The sequence below is a fragment of the Sparus aurata genome, chromosome 18 (genome assembly GCF_900880675.1).
Source record: "Sparus aurata chromosome 18, fSpaAur1.1, whole genome shotgun sequence".
Taxonomy (NCBI): Eukaryota; Metazoa; Chordata; class Actinopteri; order Spariformes; family Sparidae; genus Sparus; species Sparus aurata.
This window is the reverse complement of record NC_044204.1, coordinates 32,699,358-32,720,087: the sequence shown is the minus strand read 5'-3', so window position 1 is coordinate 32,720,087 and position 20,730 is coordinate 32,699,358. Positions and strand designations below refer to the sequence as shown.

At 41.4% G+C, this 20,730-nt stretch overlaps 2 protein-coding genes and 1 long non-coding RNA gene across 4 annotated transcripts in view; 2 read left to right on the top strand and 1 right to left on the bottom strand.

Moving 5' to 3' along the window:
• Positions 1 to 1,577: 1,577 nt before the first annotated feature.
• Positions 1,578 to 20,640, bottom strand: LOC115568885 (uncharacterized). The gene is made up of 2 exons (XR_003981465.1): positions 20,529 to 20,640; positions 1,578 to 1,650 (listed from the first exon to the last, which is right to left on the bottom strand). It is a non-coding gene; the product is annotated as an uncharacterized LOC115568885 (long non-coding RNA).
• Positions 6,906 to 9,474, top strand: nkx3-2 (NK3 homeobox 2). The gene is made up of 2 exons (XM_030396585.1): positions 6,906 to 7,515; positions 8,237 to 9,474. The coding sequence occupies exons 1-2, from the start codon at positions 7,143 to 7,145 to the stop codon at positions 8,659 to 8,661; spliced, it is 798 nt and encodes a 265-aa protein (XP_030252445.1). The 5' UTR covers positions 6,906 to 7,142; the 3' UTR covers positions 8,662 to 9,474.
• rab28 (RAB28, member RAS oncogene family) overlaps positions 14,942 to 20,730 on the top strand; it is a 31,565-nt gene continuing 25,776 nt past the window's right edge. Inside the window, exons 1-2 of one of the 2 annotated variants that reach the window (XM_030396587.1) lie at positions 14,942 to 15,419; positions 20,606 to 20,702. In XM_030396587.1, the coding sequence (XP_030252447.1) occupies positions 15,345 to 15,419; positions 20,606 to 20,702 (172 nt within the window). In that variant the 5' untranslated portion in view covers positions 14,942 to 15,344. The remainder of the gene's footprint in view (positions 15,420 to 20,605; positions 20,703 to 20,730) is intronic. The other variant, XM_030396588.1, reaches the window with a different exon arrangement.

The following is a 20,730-nucleotide window of genomic DNA, read 5'->3' as shown; positions in this document are numbered from 1 at the left end:
AACGGTTCATTCTCAGGCAACAAAAACACAACGACTCTTAGTTTCAGGTGATTAGACACTAAAGAAAACATAATTATGTAATTGTAATAATGATTATGTTAAATATTTGCCTCTAAGTCCCCTCAAATCTTTCACATTAGACCTTTAAATCCGTAACCAACTAATCCAAAAAGTAATGGATTAAAACAGAACAGAAGTATCGGTCCTCGCAGCCTGTCAGAGAGACAAATCCATCATCTGCAAACATCCGGACAGCGGAGCTCGTCTCCGTGAACCAGAAGCTGCAGCTGCAGCCCGACGCCCACTTCACCTTCCTGACTGAGAAAAGGCCCATAATATCTCAAGAATTTCTAAATGGCCCTTGAAGTTTTCATAACTACATCCACTCACATGCTCCAAAGTGCTATTTTGCATGTGACATGAAACCGGTCTCTCCGCTTTGAGGGACGTCTTTATTTAGGCGTGAGCGGGACCGCCGAGACCTGAGCGGGCGGCGAACGACCTCCACCAGCCTTTCATGATGTGCTTGAGCTGCTGCATTATCTGTTGCGTGCCAGAGGCGGATGGAAGCTCGTTTGTCAGCACAGCAGAGCCGAAAATAAACTATAAATCACGTCTGCGCTATCTACACACATTAATTGGACTGTAACAGCGGGCTGCCTCCCCCCCCCCCCCCCCCCGACCACCACTTCTTCTCCTGTGTCTGCAGTAATGCAGCCGTCGCTGGGATGTTTTGAATAGCTTCCAACAGACGGAGGAACTTCTCCCTGCTTGTCTCTTGGTTCCATTTACTGTATTAAGTGTTCTGTCCCAAGGGCTCTTCCATTTAGTGCTCCATCGCATGCAAGGATAATTCTTCTTGGGGAAAGAGGGTTCAATCGTAACTTAGAGACTAAAAGCATACTTAAAGCTGGCAGTCGACCCCCCTCCTCCTCTTCCCCCTTCCTTCCACTTTCCAATGTTGAGGTTGATTAAGGGTGCTATCATGGTGGATCTGATATTTGGTGAGAAATCTAGAGGGCATTTCGGGAGCATTTACTGCAAATGAGTCTTGGCAGTGCCCTCTCATGTGTTGCTCCATCTGAACACAATTTGGCAGCTATTCTCACACAAGAAGGGGGGGTGAGGAAAGGAGGGGTGGGTGGGTGTATGTGTGGCGTGCCCCGAGTCTTCATACCAGCACGCAAGAGAAAAAAAGGAAAAAAGAAAATTCAAGAGCTGTCATAAACACCCAGGAGAGGAGGCGAAACAGAGATGTTACCACAGCGACTGGCATGTTGCTGCATCAGGCCAGATTTCTGTTTAAAAGCCGAGATTAAAGTTACAAGAAGAGGCAGGAGGACGGGGGTGGTGGAGGGTGGAGGCAGACGTAAAAAAGGCTAATATGCCATTAAAGTTTATTTCTTTACTGGAAAGGTGGTGGGAGTTAAACCGGAGCGGAGCAGACAAAGAGTCTGGGGATATTAAAGCAATCGTGTCGTTTCAGAGAGAAAAAGAGGACAGAATATACCTTTTCCCGGCACGACCATTATGTAGAGAACATCTCATCTTTCCACTTCACCTTTTTTTTTTTCTTCTTCTTCTACAGCAGCAGCAGCTCCTCGTCATCGCCAGCAGAGGGAGCCGTCCGGTCCAGAGACACAGAACCAGCTACAGACAGACAGACAGGAAAGGTTCATATCAACAGCAGTTTGTGTCTCTTTTTATTTATTTCATTGCATATAAGAAAGAAAAAATATATAAAAGGTCAGTATGAAGAAACAGAATACAAACTCTACTCTATAAAAACAACAACCTTCAGGGAGAAATGTGCAGAAGAGCTGATAAAGGTTTGTCCGGTGGTGCTAATGATGTGAGACATGAAGACAAAAACAATTTATCAATCAGTCTTTAAACTTATTCTAAGAAATGATTCATGTTTTAAGTCATTTATCAAGCTGAAATACCGAAACTCAACTGGTTCCAGCTACTGTAATGTGAGCTTTTGTTGCTTTTCTCTGATTTTTTATGTTTTTAAATTGAATATTTTTGTGTTTTGGACTGTCGGTTGGACAAAACAAGACATTTGAAGACACTATGGACGGACTGTGACGAGCAATGAGCCGTCTGTCTTCTCTTGTTTTACATTTTTATAAATTAAATGAGATTTAAGAACAGAAACAATTGACAGAAAACGTGAAAATAATCATTAATTGCAGCTTTACACCTCAAACATGCTGTCGTTCATTTACATCACACATATTTTTGCCATTTGCCGTTTTGAAAAATGTGAGTTGCAAATTAAAAAATCTAAACATCACAACAGAAATGAGTTTTTCTGTACGAGCACTCGTCCTTTTCCTCTTCTACTACTATTTAAGGATAAAAATGCACCTTATCCAGAAAGCTACAGCTAATATTACACCATTAAAATTCACCGAAGTCTCCATCTGTGCAGGAAAGTAACCACGTCGAGTACTGGACTTTAAAAAATAAGATACTGATGAAACATTTGATTCAGTTTGGTCACCTATAAAACATGTGTGGAGCTGCACAGCAGAGCAGCGTTGCTTCATTCAGCTGAACACGTTGTTTCGTCTCTTTTTTAAGGTGAAACTTCGCTGCAGCTGCTGAGCTGAAGGTGTCAACGTGCACGAGCTCGACGCGGCATCAAGGGCGTAAATAACGTCTCTTCACATCAATCTCGGGGCTTCCAGACTTGGATCACACTCATCGAACTGTTTGGAGACATTTATTTGTTTTATTTCGCTTGATTTTTTAAAACATTTTGAAACAAGTCCCCATCGACTGCAGCTGTTCACGAGAACGCTGTAATGCTGTTTAACTGTGAAGCTCCTGAAATGTTTCCCGGACTATTAAACATCTCCTGACTTTCCTTCAGCGAGACGATGACGAGATGATGACTGAATTTTAATTTTAGTTCCTTTAAGTACAATTTTGAGGTGTTGAGCATTCATGCCTCTTCTTACGTCCACTCATCTAAATGTATTGATATACTAAACAGATCACAACATGTTTATAAAATATAGAGCATTAAACTACAGAGCAGTTCATTCTGAAGTAGTGAAAATCAACTTTAACATGAAAATCTTTTGAGATTAAAACATTAAAGCGTGTCGTTTTGTAGCTTGGAGACAGAATTGAAACGCCGCTTTTCAACATGTACAATATTAATGAGGTAATAATACAAACTCAGAAATATTTCTCTTCTCCATCAGTGAATAAACGAGCTGTTCTCAGAGGAAAACAAGGTCCCAGAACTGTTTGAAGCTAGAAAGGTGGCAGGGTCCGCCACGTACAAACAAAACAGTGTGACATTGTGTTGTCCTTTAAGTCAGTTTGTTTATTTACAAAACTACATAATGCTCCTTTAAGTGTACTTTGAACTGTGACAGAGTATTTTCATGTTAGTTTCTGATCAGATTACACCTCTAACTTGACTTTTATTACCTTAAATCTCTATAAATGTGACAGAAAGTCTTAAATAAGCTGATGAATGTCACATTTTAATGAACTATCCGTCCGGTGATGCTGCTTTTACAGAATTAAATGAGAATTATTAAGAGAAATATCTTGTTAATTGGCTTTATTTGGAGTTTTTAGGCATGAATATGATGTTTTTGTCAGATATATGCGATAAATTAGATGATTTTTCACTCAACTATTTGAATGTACCCATAAATCAACACATCTTCAGCTGCTCGGCTGATCACTTGATCTGTCCTCCGAGTGTGAATCATGACAAACTGTCCGCGGATCTGTTTTAAACCGCCCTGCAGTTGTCTGAATGAACAGCGAGCGGCCGTCCGAGGCTGCTGCTGTTTACATTTCCTGCCACTTACAGCTACTTACTGCTTATTACTCTTCCTCCCAGTGTGGTTACCAAAACACAGAGTAACCTGCCGGGCTCTGCTTGACATCACACTGATAGGCGCACACTGACTCACTTTGTTGGAGAATTGGCAGACAGTTTTTTATTTATTTCTTTTCCATTTTTTTCCCCCCCTCCCAGGCTAAATCAGCCTTGCTGTCCGGGTCACTTACAGGCTGGTGTTTTAGGACAAAAGACAACCGTGTGGGATGAATAACAACAATAAAAAAACCTGCCTGGAGGCCGCAGAGAAGAAAAAGTTGTACAATACAAGAAAGAAAAGAACAAACTGTGTGATGCAGCACTTGTGTGTTGGCCTTGAGGGGAGGAGGAGGGGGAATGAGTCTGAAAGAACAAGACTGTGTGAAAGTATCCAGACGGTGTCGGTGGTTTGAGCTTTTCTCTTCACCAGTTTGTGTTTTCATTGTTGCGGCGACGCAGACTTTCATCAGACAATGCCACACGGTTTTATATAAATCCTCTCAGGGAGCCGGGCCAAGCAGCTGAACCGAATCAGACTGTTGAGGTGAAGTTTTTTGAGAAGAAGAGTAAATAATCCAGTGGTGTTTTTAGGGTTACCGTGAACAGTGCCGGCTCTGTGGCTCGGAGCGCAGCTGAGTGTGTTTTCTGACCCCCTGAAGGTGCAACATGTCAAAAAGTCAAGATGGAGAGGTTTGTTCAGTGGCCACTAGATGGTATAATGTATGCACGCAAAGGGGGTTTGGACCCAGACGCCCCTGGTCTGGAGAAGATGACAGCAGCACTGAGAGATTAATATTACACATTATATATTGTGATATATAAAATCTTTCTTCATTATTCTCATCATGTTGACTGGATCTGACAAAGATCTTCACGAGCTTAATGATTCAAACACAAACTTTTCTGTAGTGTGTGTAAATATCACAGGCGAAGTGGAGGAGAGAGAATATTCATCTTTTATTTCTCAGGTTAATATTTTAAACACACTGATTTAATCCGCATTTTTCATTGATTGTTTTACCCGCAAACTCGAGATTAATCAGGAATTCAGGGAATTTGGAATAATGATAAATCTTCGGAGATTAAAACAATCTAAAAATCCAAACTAATTTAATTTGAGAGTCGGAGAGTCGTTCTTTGTTTCTCGTGATGATCCGTTGCGCGGATCAGTCTGACGGCCAGAGAGCAGAAATCCTGATGGAAAATAAAAATAGTCAATTTATTAATAATCAGTTTCACTCTTTTCAGCAGCTGTCGGCGTCTCGATCCATCTGCTGATCTGACGCGTTTCATCCACTTTTCGATTTTAATCATTTTTTTCTTTCAGTTGTAACAATTCAAAGAATTAAAACAAAGTTCGAACAACGCAGCACACGATTATTATAATTATAATTTTTATTATTATAATTATTGACCTATTATTATGTTGTATCATGCTGCTTATTCACAATATTAATTATATTTTGATCAATCAGCAGACTTGCATCGACGGGACGCTGAAGTCATCAGGACACTTTCATTCATATTCATTAAACGATTATGATCGATTTTTAATTTAAATGAGAGTAAAGGGGTTCTCAGAGTAATTTGTGACTCGTTTACAAAATGAAGAAAATATCTAAATATTGGGAATTTAAAAACTGAATAAACAACAAATCCTCCACAGAAACAGAACAATCTATTAAATAACAGCTTAATTAAACCGATTTAATTCAATATCTCCCTTGACGCGTTTAGCCGAGAGCTAGTTTGTGTTATTTGCCAGAAATTTAAATAATCTCAAGGAGTATTTGGATTATTGTTGGTTGGTAAATGAACACATTTCTGCTCTGACGTGAGAAAACAGGCAGAGGGTCACGATCCGGATCCGCAGCCACAGATGTTTGTCCACTTCATGTTGAATAAAAAACCGCTGACACAGAACTAATCCTCCTGTGCGCCATTTTTGTGTCCTTTACAGTTTCACAAACAGATGTTCAACATCAGGTGAAAGTGAAAATAAACAAGTTTTCCTTCCACGCTGCAAAAAAATGCCAGTTTAAGACTGAATTCTCACAGATCGGGTCAAATATTGCGCAGATGAAACGAGATGATCTCACGTGTTTCTCGTGTCACTCCCTCCAGAATCTCTAAGAATCAGACATCAGTGTTTATGAGACGTTGCACGCGCGTAAAACGGCACCAATAACCACCGTGTAACCTGTGAAAACGTTGAATGAATCAGTCTCAGCAGCAGCTCGAGTGGCCTAGAGTTTTTAGATGTTTTTTTCAGTGCAGGAGTTTGGTTTGCGCACGAGCTGAGGCCTACCTGGTCATGGCGACTCATGATGCAGGGAGCGACAGAAAAATGAGCACTTCTTAATTTTCAATAAAACGCGTAAAGAGTGATTCGGTAACAACCGGACGCGATGGTCAGAGCGCAAAAGGTCGCCAAAGAAAAAAAGAAACCCGTCACATTTTACGCGTTACTCCCCGCAGAACCTGTTCGGATGACGAAGGGTTAAGTTTTCAAAAGATGACATGTCCCGAGAATTTATTGTCCTGGTGCTGCATTCAGGTGATGCACGGAAAATTGGAGACACAAATTCCCCGTTTTTATTTTGCAGCTAAAATCAGCTTTCTTGTGATCTCAGAGTTTTACGCGCAGGCCGCAGAGATCTTAAACCTCACCAGGCCAAGAGAATTATCCATCCAACTACTGCTTAATTAATGCTAAATCATTAATCAAAATCAAGCAAGATAATTAATCATAAGAAGCCTTGTAGATAAACAATTCGCTCCCCTGTTTTTTTTATGAAGTTTAAGTTGAACTAAGTGTGTGTGGTTGCAGCCTGTGTGTCGGTTCAGCCTCCTGTGAAAAACTTCCACCAAACTTTTCTTGAACTTTTTCCCACCCGGCTGAAAGCAGCATGACGTCGTTTACAGTGGCCAATCGCGAAACGGCTTTCCTCCCCTCTGAGCCAATGGGAGGCGACGAGGAGTGCCTGTCAGTCACAGGTGAGGGTGGATGGTAGAAAAAAAAGTGGGTGAAAAGGGCCGGAGACTGGAGAGAGCCCGGGCTGATGGCAGAGCTATGCGGAGGAGAAGCATCGCGCCTGCGGATGTAGCAGAAACTTTCCACGGCTTCTCCCGCGGGGATGCGACCAGGAACCAACACTGGAGGGAAGAAAAGTTAAGCGACAGCAGCGCTGCATGGAGGGAGTAGCCTAAAATGTGGATGAACTGACATTCCCTCCTCTATCCGGGCCGGTTAATCACTCCACTAGAAAGAACTTCGCTTTTTTGAAAAATGGCCGTTCGTGGCAACTCGCTGATGCCTTTCTCGATCCAAGCCATCCTGAACAAAAAGGACGACAGTCGACACTTGCCAGATTTGGACATGTGCTTCTCCAAGACGGCGTGCTGGAAAATATTTGGGGAGATGAACGGCGGCTCCCGGAGAGATAACGCGGAGGCTTGCGAGCCGACGGACCAGAAGAGCTACGACTCGGACTCGGGACTGAGCGACGACAACGACAGCAAGACGGCGGCCGCGTGCAAGTCGGAGAAAGACGGAGACGCTGCGTCGGATGTGCCGGAGGAGAGTCTGCAGGAGGAGACGGACCACGAGTCCGCAGCTGCGGAGAACACGAAGAGTGACAGCGAGCCCAACAATGCGACGGGTGAGTAAAGACTGAAATGTTTAAGAATAAATTAGATTCTGGCTTTAAAACAGACACGTTTGACTTAAAGAGACGAGACTGATCATAAACATATCAGGTAAATATTTCTGGTGCAGTTTTCCAGAATCATAACGAGTGTTGAGATTGTGTTGTTGGAGGTTATCAGGCCGTTTATTTTATTTTATTTGCCAAATATCTCTCGCCTGAAAACTTTTACGCACGGATTGCCCCACTTTTACGCACGATTATAAATGGATACCCTGATTCATAGTCAAGTTTTGGCACTACAGCAGTCATTTATTATAGATTTATTAGTCTTCTTGGTTTTATTTTTTCTTTATTCTGCATTGCCACGATTTCACTTTGGACAAAAGTTAGAAACTACCAGAAACAGGCCACTGATTGAAGCGTACTATGAGGAAATAAACTCTGCGTAGTTGTGATGCTAATGCAGGAATTTAAACTTTGAGCAGACATTTTTTTAGTTTGATTTGAGAACTCCATCGACCTCAGATAAATTCATGGAAGCTGAAACTCTTCCGTAGACGCGCTCACACTTCTTTCAAAATGATAATTCTATTTTTTTTTTTTTTTTTTTATCAGTCTCATCTAAAAACACGCACTTGAAATCAGCACATGTGATTTGCAGCTGCACTAAAACAACAAACAAACACAGGAACTCACTTCACGTGTTTTTTATCTGTGCGTCTCCCTCTCGCAGACTCCAGCACCCTGGACGAGAAGAGCCTGGACCAGCCCAAGCAGCGGAAGAAGCGCTCGAGGGCCGCCTTCTCTCACGCGCAGGTCTTCGAGCTGGAGCGCCGCTTCAACCACCAGCGGTACCTGTCCGGGCCGGAGCGAGCAGACCTGGCGGCCTCCCTGAAGCTCACAGAGACTCAGGTCAAGATCTGGTTCCAGAACCGGCGCTACAAGACGAAACGCCGCCAGATGGCCGCGGACCTGATGGCCTCGACTCCCGCGGCCAAGAAGGTGGCGGTGAAAGTTTTGGTGCGGGACGACCAGAGACAGTACAGCCCGGGAGAGATCCTGCGGCCCCCGCTGCTCTCCCTGCAGCCGTCCTACTATTACCCGTACGCGTACTGCCTCCCTGCATGGACACTGTCTGCGTGCGCGGGGAACCAGTGAGAACTCGCTGACTGTATTTATTCATTTTTTTTATTATTATTTTTGCTCCCAGGAAATCAAACTAACTATATATTTTCTGACAAGAGGAGGAGGAGACCGGAGGGGGACTGAACCTACAGCTCCTCTGCCTCATCGTGTCCTCCAGGCCTGACCAGGGGTCCCCAAAACTTTTTTATTCGCATCCTCAAATACTCAAACACGACTCCTTCTTTCATATAATACGAGTCTGCCTCGAGGAAACAGGTTCAAGAAGACATTTATCCTGCGAAGACTCTAAAGTCTGACTGGACCTCCTCACAAAGTGTCAGTGTGTTGACCTCCGAGGAGCGACACACTCATAACACTAAAGTATTCCTCTCTTTACTCGGGAGCCCCTCAAGGACCTCTGAAGCCCCCCGGACCCTCACTCTCGGGGCCAGGCGGCCTTAAAACAGACTGAAAATGTCACCTTATGTTGGTTTATATTTGACATGCGCCTTCCTACCTCTGCAGTGATTGGAAACAGGCATCTTCCATTGATTATCATTCAAAGCTGTCTCTGTTACAGGTTGTGTTATTTTTGTTTTTTCTTGCTGTGTTTGTAAAGGTAAGATTATTTCAGCACTTTTGAGCATTTATGTTACATTATTTCAATGTTAAAACAAACTAAACAAATAAGCATTACAGTGTGGACAGAGTCGAGTTTTTCTTGTGTTAATGGCCGTAAAGGAAGCAGGCTAAAACAGACCAACTTCTAATTGAAATGTACTTGTGTTTATTTGTGTTAAATGACTGTTTAGAACGAAAAAACATTAAAACATATCAGGCATCATATCTTCATTTGGATGCAGTTTTATTTAAAAAGGTTTTTCAGTGTAACAACGGGACATTTTTTCTAATCGAATAACAAGAAGAAAAGGGATTCTTACTTTTTGAGGGTGCTCTGGGTTACAAGTTAACTTTAAGTTGACGGTCAGAGATTGATCAGCAGGTAACAACATAGAAAACGAAAAAGAAAACACACAGTCCTTAAAATGATAACGCTCCGACAACCTGGGTTTTACGCGCCAGGCTTTCTGGTAGGAACACGGGGTTTTGCGCGATTCTTTTCGCACCAAAACGCATTTCAAAATTCAAATAAATCCAAATTGACCCACAGAAAACATGGAAAAAAAATGGTTCATGAATGCTTTGTAATTTTCTCTTTAGGAGGCTGCTTTTTTAGGAGTAAAATCTAATTGTTGTCGTTCCTGCGCATTGTCGCGCGTAAAACGGGTTTCCATGAAGCCTTTAACTTTCCTTAAACCTTCTTGGTGTCATCTGGACCACTATGACTTTCTTCCCAAACACCTGTCACACAATGATGAATTGCCTGGACAGGGCAAACTGACAGCTACCTTTAGGGCTGCATGTCAACACGGTGAGAGGAGTATTCCGGGGTTAAGGAGGCCCATGTCACTGCACCTGAATTTGAGTAAAAGAAGGAAAACCCGGACAGGAAAATAATTTAGGTTAGCTTTTCTAATTTAAGGCCTGGTGCTGGGATTGAAGTATTGCGGGAGGATGTTTTTAGCTGTTCTTCTGTCTCCACTAACAGCCTGAATGTTAAGTCGGGGTCAGCAGGGAGCTGCCGTACATAACTATCCATCTTTGAGCTTATGAAATACCTTCAGACCCTGCAGACAGTAACAGCCTGTGGGATGCTGTAAATCAGGAGGTAAAAAGGTGTTTATCGTGGAAGACGAGGCCAAAAAGAAGAGTCGTGTCCAAGCACAGATGTGACTGATACATGGGCAGTGAAAGCACCAAAGATCCCAACAAACATGTGATTCATTTGTGTGGACGCAACATGCAGCATCTGTGTTTTAGCACTGATCGCACTGCGCAAAGACGCTGCGCTTTTACGCGCGTCTCCGCAGCGTCACCAGGGTCCATGCTGGGTTCTGGTTGATCAGTGCTCCGTCTTTAACCCTATATGGTAAAAGAAAAAAGAAGAAAAAAAAACCACACCGGCGCCTATATGTCCTAAAGTCTGATCTCGTTGATGCAGGTACACAAACCATCCGAGGCCTCAGTCAGCGGCAGCGATGCTCCTCATTGGCTGCTCGGAGGCTTAAAGGACAGAGACGGATCCTGACGAGCGGACCGTCCCACATAACTTCCTGTCGTACCTGCATGTGTGGAGATATCTGATATAGAGGGACGAATCGCGGCGGTTTCGTTGAAATGAAAAACACCCCCATCGGTGTGCAAGAGCCCCATTCCGACCCCGGTATTATTATTAGTAGTATTTCTTTCAGAATTTACGTTTAGTGCGCGGGAAATATAAACTTAATGGAGCTGCTAATGAAGATGCTTTACGCAGGAACATAAACAAATCTAACTTAAAGGGAAGACTGCATCAGAGTATGAATTCTATTTGCACCGTTTTGCATCTAATAAATTAAAAACACACATTACGCACATGTAAACTGATGTTCTCCGCTGTTTATAACTCTTTGTGGATAGTTCGTGAGCATTTTACGCACGCTTTCCTTCTCCCTGTTATGGACTTTGGGTTTGGAAATGATAGTTTTCCAGACACAAGTTTTGTTTATCCCCACATCCTCACAAGAGTCTTCTGACTTTTTCTGAGCTCTTCTTTTCTGGCCTGAACTGATCTGAGTCGATGACTTTTCAGCTCGGCCTGTAATCTACATTTGGAGAGACACGCCTCAGTCGTTATTGATGATAGAACTGATGTTTAATAGGAAATACTACATTATTCAACACGTGACACAGAGCCGATCAATGCTCCACTATTTACAATCACTGCATCAGAAATACGCACAGTTATGAACAGTCGGTGTCCTTTTCACCCAGCAGACTGTATTTGCGTCTTCTTGCGGCGGAGCGACCACAAAGACTCACTGTAGTTAAAGGTTTCCCACCAAATTACACAGCAAACCATGTCGATTTCATAAAAAAAAATGCAGATTTCAGACCGAGGACTCCCTCACAGTGAGCTGCACGGTCACTGCTCATTTGTATTTTTACGACCTTGGAGCTTCTTATTGGTGAAGAGCACCTGTGTTCTGTTCTCCTACTTCATCTCTCCTGACCCAGTCAGACACTCGACTTATTTTTATTTTTATAGTAGAAAAACACTGGATTTTATTTTTGAATCAACTTTTGTTAAAATAAACTTTTTACGCTTTCATTAAAATAATCCGCCCAAAATCAAGATTCACATTTAAAAGAGCGCGTAAAGACGAAAACTTGTGAAAAAAGTGACACGATAACTTTTTTTTTTTTCTTTTGAATTCATGAGCATATAACAAATTAAATACAGATAATAGTTTTTAATGGTTTAACAGGCTAAGAGAATATTTATCTCCCTGCGGGCCTAATGACGTTTCATCAGCCTGGGTGTGTGAAATAAACCACAAATTAAATATGATTTTAAATCTAAAATAAAATAGGATAAAACAAATCTGCATAAACTCTCGTTTCATGTGTTACTATTTTGAAGCTGCGTGTTTGACAGTTTTTTAGTTTAACAACTTTTAATGCACATTTAAGCTCTTTTAACCTTCATGTTATTTATTTGTATAAATGTTATTCACCGTTATTATATTTAAATAACCGCAATCACAGACACTGGAAACCCGTTTAAGGTCGTCTCAATGCAGCGACATTGTGCGTTCCCATGTCATTGTCTCATAAAGCCTATTGATAATGTTTCCATCAAATGATCAGAAGAATGAACATTAATCAATCTGTGAAAATCACAAATGATCATTTTTGTATTTTCTCAGATTCTTCCCTGATTTCCGTGGATCCATGACGCCTCACACAGGCCGAAATACGGCTTAATCATCACAGGTTGAGTCCTCCGACACTTCACTCCTTTATTCATTCAAGCTGAATCCATTTGGCTGCACAGTTTTTCAGAAGCAGCAGCAGAAGAAGAAGTGATCAAACAGTCTCTGTTCAGGCGATCAGCCACAGAACAAACCAGCACTGACAGGATCGTTCAGGCTGCAGCAGCTCTTCATCTCTTCTGTCCACAACCTTTTTTTTAAAAAAACAATTAGACCTAATTTCCCTGCGCTGCTCTCTGTCCTGTTGAGCTGTCAATCACACCCTCATGAGCCCCGTGGAGCAGACTGACCTGACAGACACCTGCTTCACAGCGGCCCAGGTGTGAATTCCTCTTCATCCCTCCCTCATGCTGCAGCGACATCTTTCTCCTGTGTGAAAGACGAGGACCGACTCACCCTGCAGGCCTGAAGCTCAGGAGAGATGTTACAAACACCTCACCTGAAGGCTGCAGGGACCTCTGACCAAACAGCAAATATCACGGAATGATGGAGAGAAAATTTGGAGATTTTAAGCTTTTCAATTATTATATTTTTGTGCATAATGCATCTTGGTTTGTTCAGAATTGCTCAACATCAAACTGTTTCATACAGAGGTGAAATATTCCTGGAAATATTCAGTTCTACAGGTTGTAGATAAAAAAAAAACATTGCACAATAATATCCCAATCCTCCTGTTTGACAGATTTATGTTGAATAAGAATGAGTTGAAGGTCAATGACACACATGTTTATTCTTTTAATTCCTAATGAATTAGGTATTTCTTTTTTTTTTTAAAAGAATATTGTCAGCGCGGTTTGTTTAATCTTCTTGTAAACAGAATATATGTTTATATAAAAAAAATTAAAATAACACACACACACAAATCCAATGTTGCTGTTTCCTGCATAGAAATTAAACTCATTCCAACTTGAATCATGACTCTTTAACTACATTTCCCCCCAGTGGGACTATAATTGCTTTAATTTTAAATCTTGAACTAATCTGGAAAAAGGAAAATGAAATTCACTGGAGGGAACTATCACAAAATAATTGTCTTAAAAGTTTCTATTTTGTCACTTAGACTTGAGTACGAATTTGCCAAGAATAGTAATTCATCATTTGGTAAAAACATCAGTGTGTCATCTTGAGCAATCGCATCACACAGCTGGAAAGATATTCTTCTAAACTGTGGCAGAGACAGCTGAGCTGAGCTGAGCTGAGCGGCGAAAAGAAAGAAAGAAAGAAATAAGTCCGACGATCTGTGAACGAGATGCTGCAGGAATAAAGTTTAACGAATTTAATAACGGTACAGAGTTAGAGCCAAAACTCTTAAAGGTGCACTGTGTAGTTTTCATCAGAACAGAGTGATGTTCATGCCTGAACAAATGTAATAAACAAACTGACCTTAAAGTACAAACACACTTTCACACTGTCTTACTGTTTATATGTGGCGGACCCTGCCACCTTTCCAGCTTCAAACCGTGTTCAATTTCCTCTGAGAACAGCTGGTTTATTCTCTTGTGGAAAAATAAATATTTATGCGTGTGTATTATCACCCCCTTGATATTGTAAATATATAAATTCTGACTTTAAATTTATTTTCTAAAACCTCATAATGCCTCTAATAAGGGGGCTTTAAGTGTTTGTTGGCTCTCTTCAGACTTCACACTGTTTAGTCTGTGTTTTCATGCTGGTGAACCTAAATTATCCTGATCAGTACCACAAAAAATGTTTTTGACACAGTTTGATATGAGATATATTCATGTATGTGTGTGTAGATGTATGTGTTTGAGGGGGTAAAGTACAGAACATAAGATGACAGTCAAGTGAAACTTAATACAGTTGGAGAATTGGAAGCACATTACAACTCTTCAAGAAGTCATATTGGGTTTCTAGATAATAGGGAAAACAATGAATATACTCACATACTATACATTTATCATTACAATGATATTGCTTCAAGTAGGTTTATGTCTGCAAGTGCATTTTTGGAAGAACTGTATGACGACTGAAGTAATTGAGAATTCCAGATAAGCTGCTGAACACGTATGTTGGAGGCACACTGTGTGTGTTTGAGAGAGCCAAAATAATAAATGTTTAAATTATAATGTTCTGTTAAATCTCAAATAAGACTTATGTAGTGGAATATTCAGATCACTCAGACTGAAAATTAGTTCATTAATATTGATACTACGTGGTGAAGTTACTGGTTAACAGCTTGATACAGTGTTTTGTGTTGGTAGTTTACAGTTTGTACAGCAGCAGATTTCATGAGCTGTTCATATTTTTTAAGTATAAAGTAGCAAAACATGTAAATACTCGAGTAAAGTACAACATCTCAAAAATGTATGTGAGTATAATACTTAAGTAACTCGTTACTTGTTGATTTGTTGAGGTACATTTGAAGTTATTTTCCGATTTTAATGTTTTTCACTTACACTTTGACCTCTGTAGCCATGGCAACGGCAACGCGTCACACACAGGACGCAACCACCACAGCGCCAGGGATTTGGGTTTCCGGTTCTGATCTTTTTTCCCGTGAAGGAAAAAGAGCTTCGTGGCGATACTGAAAATATTTAACCAACTTAAACTCCCCACTGTGGCCGCCTGCGCGTGTGTTAGTTTCGGTGGCTGTTAAAGTCGTTTTTAACCGAAGAATCGGTGTTGGTCGCGGGAGAAGCGTGTGAGTGGATCACGCCGAGCACAGCAGTGGTGTTACTGGAGTCAAAATGGCGTCTGCTTGCCCACTCAACTGTCGTTTAATCCATCTGTGATTAGCCTGATAACTAGACTGAACATACTCGTGACTATTTCCCAGCGCTTCGGTTTGCCACAGATAAAGTCGGGGCACGTTTCTGCGCCATGTCGGACTCGGAGGAGGACAGCCAGGACAGGCAGCTGAAGATTGTGGTGGTTGGAGACGGAGCGTGTGGGAAGGTGAGACCATCACAGACACACGAATTAACTAACAACACAGCTACACAACGTCCGTGAACAAGACAGACATTCAGGTCTAAATCCTCCAAAAACCGACGGGGTTTTGTTGTCAGTTACACGACCGTTGAGTCTGTTTACGTTGCTCATCCTGACGCCGCGCTGTCCTCTCAGTCACCATGGCGACCGACGCTAATGTAGCTACGTTGGCTAAGTGCTAGCTAACGGCACTCCACGGCTAACAATCACATTTAATGGGATATAAAACGCCTTAGCCGTCGGTCGGGGTTGTAGCGAACACACGCAGTCTTGTTGCCTTCTTCTGGCAGTTCAACATTGTCGCTTTTTCTTGTTGGAACCGTTTAAAGGAAACATACACATTAAAATGGAGCTCACATACGTTGTCTAGTCGAAATTAAATGCAATACATCTCAACTCAGATCACTGCCAGCGGACAGAGGTGTCACTAAATGCTCAAATATCCCGCTGTAGGAAACAATTATTAACCAACATACATGTAAATATTAACTTTACTGTCGAAGAACAATATAAACAAACATAAACTAAATAAACAAATTCATACTGTTCAGTTTTCTGGGGACCTTATTTTCCTCTGAGAACATTTAGCCTACTTAAAACAATAAGATTTCTGTGTTTGTATTATTATCACGTTAATATTGTAAATATTCAGTCTGCGTTTGAGTTTTGTCGTCAAAAGGAAGAGGTTGGCTGGAAGAGGTTGACAGTATTTCTTATTAATAATTACAGCCGTTTGTCAGAATAGTAAGTTACTGATGATTAAATCCATCCATAAGAGTCAAGCAACTAGAAAAAATGGTATCGGTGCAGCTCTGCTACTTACACATAAAACTTATTTTGTACAGATAGATGTGTGGAATTGTTTGAAGGGCTTCCTGTATTATTGACTGCACGTACTTACACTGATTGGCTGATAATTTCAGTTGCAGTTTAAAGAAGGAGACACCCCGAGTCAAGAAATGAGACCACAAGAAAAAAGTTAAAATTGTGGATAATCCAATATCAGCTGAGAAGTTGCAGCTCACTTGTTGTCAGTGTAGTTTGCAAGGAGAGACATGAAAGTGCTGAGATGCTAAGAGTTTGTAGCACATGTGGTATAGTTTTCTTTTTCTTTCCTAACCTTACCTTTACTGGAAGTAAGTAGCCATCGTCTTTATGTCAAATTAAGGAATGTAACAAGATTAGTTGACAACTTACTAAACAAATCTTTGGTAACTAGTCTGACTACCAGGGTGCAAAATTTACATTTTACCAGCATTTGGCTAAAACAAAGTTTGCACCCTGGTTACTGCTAAAAAACATCACAAAGAAACTCAGGGTTAGGTCACTATAAGTCTCTGAAAACTGGTAAGATGGATTTTCTAAGGTTGTCCATCCACACTGATCTTGCGCTTGAGATGGTTCAATTATTGACAGGAGAGAGTACTGTATGAGAAAAATACTGCACTATTCGCAAGATAATGGACATGGGAGAATAATGACTACTAAACAGCAATGTGGACTGAACATATGAATCACACATTGTATTGACTGCATGGTAAAGTACAGATATAATTAGTTATTAGACCAACAAATTATGCTAGAACTGCTCTTTGTCCAAATAAAAATGTTACTTCTGTACGGTGAAGTCCTGGAAAAAGTCACAACCTTAAAAAAAACAACATTTTTCTGATTTGTGAGTTTAACTTGAGAATCTAGTGGGATATTTTAAGATGTAGTTTTGATTCTTAAAAGATTCATAGATTTAAATCTGACACAAATCTGTTGTTCTAAACCTATTAAGTCTACCCAGCTCTTAATCCACTTTACATGTGCCTTTGAATGTAGTTGTAGGCTGCGTGCCGGTGGTGCCGTGTTGTATAGTAACTAGTTACTGAGCTTACAAGCTTACACTGTGAAGAAATTATATCTGTAAATCAGTCAACAAAACTCCCCACTGATGTGACATATGTGAGCAAATTAAACACACAATAAGTAACACACATATGTAGTAGCACATTTGAGAATAACACCTAACATCAACTTAAATGTTCCCGTTGAGAATAATTTGTTTAAATAAAAAGTTTGTTTTGAACGTGAAGTGTAGCGTAGTATAGCCAAATTATGAATTTCACTACATGTGTGCTGCTGCTCAGTGAACTCTGGGTAAAATGCTGCACTGTACAGTATTACCCAGAGTGTGACAGTTGTGTAGCCTGGCAGTGGCTCTGGTAGCTGATGGTTGTTTTCCATCAGTTTACCTCTCTCCTCCTGGCCAAAGACCCCCATATGTATTTGGCTCCAGAGTGAGGCCCTGTTTGAGAAAATTGTGTCTGGACAGCACTCATGAGAAATGTTTGTTTTCTCATTTGATAGAATGAAATAACAATGTGAAGAGATTCATGTGTGGGGACTTTATGAACAAATATACCTTGTATTGTCTCCGCCTGCTAAATCTGCGTTTAATAAAGAGTTTGGACTAGTGTCTCAAAACTAGTACACTGAATCATTCAGTACGTTTATCAAAGTCATTTCAAAGATGTAGATTAAAAAGGTCTCAACTGGGATTTTTTTCCTTGTCACACTGAACAATCATATGCAGCAAAGCGAGGAGGTTGTCATGACAATACAGCTATGTTTCGTCTTCACTGCATCTCGTATCCCCGAGTGAATGCGCGTGAATGTAAAGACAGGGACGTCAAGTGGTTTTCAGCTACACATCCCCTCTCGTAACTAATCTCTCCTTCCTCTGGGAGAAAGAAAATGAATGTAGCAGTAATGCCGAGACTCAATGAGAAAAATGAATGTTCTCATTCTGGAAAGTCGACATTTTCTTTTGGGGGAGGAGGGGCAGAGAACACACACAACTCAGTTCCCAGTAGATACGCTACATTAATAACCCTCCTCACACTGCTGCCAGGTGTCAGCTCGTCACTGTCTGAATGACTTACCTGCTTGTCTGTTTTGGGCAGAAAACAGGAGCCCTGCCCCCCATTTTGAGCAGGCACCACTGACTGACATCTTGAATGCCGTTTCCCCCCTTATTAATGTCAATTTGCTCAGCAAATTGCAATCGGATCGGTTTTTCTTGGACAGCTTTTTCGGTGGTATTTTCGCTTGCGGTTGGTTGTCCATTCAGAAATATAGGGAGATGTGGGGAGGCTTGTCCACCTGAGCAAGATGTTTTTAAAATATGGAGTCTCACATTTAGCCAGGCTCTTCAGGTGCTGGGCATAACTTACACACAGGTCTATTTTTCAACCTGAGCTACAAGCCTCGCTTCGGAATATTTGCTGTTCTCTTACCCATAGGGTAAAATGGAGCTTGAGCTACAGGTCCTGTGCTCTAATGGATTTGGCATCCCGGCAATATTATTTACAGTCAAACTCTTCACTGTAATGCCTACATTTATATCTGTCTTAACTGTTTAAGTAGAACAAAGATGCAGCATCTCTCGTATGAGTTGCATCACATGAACAGAGTAGGCTTGCCATATTTTTTCCACTCTCTCTCCCAGTCTCTTGTTTCAGTAGAACTTCCCCCATTTCCCGGCAGTGGTATCATTGGTGACCCTGTGCTGTTCTCTGTTGGAGTGTCAGCATTACGCCAGCTTTTACATTCGCTGGTTAGTTCCAATTGTACGTTGGAAAAAAAGGACTACGTCGAGGGAGGAGAGCCAAGCTACTGGAATGCCAAGACAAATGGCCGACTAGGCCAACGCGAGCATGTGGAATACATTTTTGCTGTCCGAGCTTGTTATTCCTGTGTTGTCAGTGATTGTTTGGGCTACTTAAATGGCCGATTTTCTCCTTGTTGCGTCAGTCACCTCGAGTAATTTCTCAGTCACTCGTGAGCCTGTGACATGCTCCGCAGGCTGAGATTAAAAAACGTCTGTCGGTTAGAGAACTTAAGGTGAAATTAGGTGGATAAAACTCTGTTATGCACTGCCAAGGAAATGTTCATAAAGAAAGCCATTGGCAAAGGTTATAAAGGTTTGACAATAAACGTGGCATCCACACAGGCAAAATCGTTGCTTTAGGAAAGCCAAATAGACTCTTGTTAACTCGGGGAAGATTTGGGTAAAACATGATAAGCATTTTTTCTGATAATTTAAAATTGTTTCTCTGGAGGAATATTGAAAGAAATGCCGGCTTACTGGCTGAAGCGCCTGAGCGTGAGCGGAGGTAGATAAGGACAGGGGCTCAAGTGAAAGCTTAGTGTATTGAAAGAAAGAATTTTGTTTTAAATCCTTTTAACCCACAGTGATTGTCAAGTACCACATTAAAATGCATTTGCTGCCACATGAACACTCAGGGAATCCCATCGCTTCACGTCTCTGTTGTGTTTATGTAAGCACACGGCTCTAAAGATAGCTAGTAGACGTTCGGCACTTCATTTTTTTCCCCATCCCCTTCCTCATCCATCAAAATGAATTAAACTTGGCATGTCAAGTCTGCACTATGAATTTCCCATGGATGTCAGGAGAGCCCCTAACATGCTATTTTTTTCCCTCCTCAAACACAACAGTGACAGTGATGGAGGTTTTATAATTTGTGGCAATTATTAGGTCTGCAGTCCGGAGACATGACACATACCCCGACACCTGTTTTTGTAATTCGCGTTGATTTTCTCGCTGTCAGAACTGCGGCTGAGAAGTGAGACAGCAGAGGAGGCAGACAATTACATCAGCGTGCCTCCCCCGTCAATCATGAGGTTTTTTTGAAGTCACTTAAAGTTTGTAATGATTAAATTAATGTCCTGCAGCAGAAACATATTTCAAGATTGCATCACGGAAAAGAATCTCGTAGAAAACCTGTGACATGATAAATTATACCCTGGCATTTTTTGGAAATATTGGAAAATGAAAGGTGTTTTTCTACTTCTTCTAACCACCAAAATATCTCTTCATCGCAATGTTCTTTAACAGACTGCGTATTTACTCTGAGAGGAGTTGTGCAGGATGTTGCATTTTGCCCTCGACCATGCTGCGATTTTGATATAAATATTAATATATGCGTTCATATTTCAGAACTGAATCAGTGTTTCTTTATCCTGGAAGCACTTTCTTTTTCGTTTGTGATTTAAATAACATACTTTCAGTCCTCTTGATTGCTGCAGAGGTGTTCTGGCTCTCATTCTCCGCGTCTCCCCCTTTTGTCTCTCTGTTTCAGTCATCACTCGCCACCAGGTTTGCACAGGAGGCCTTTGGGAAGCAGTACAAACAAACCATTGGCCTGGATTTCTTTCTGAAGAGAATAAGCCTTCCAGGTGAGACACCTTCACAATCTTTTCGGAG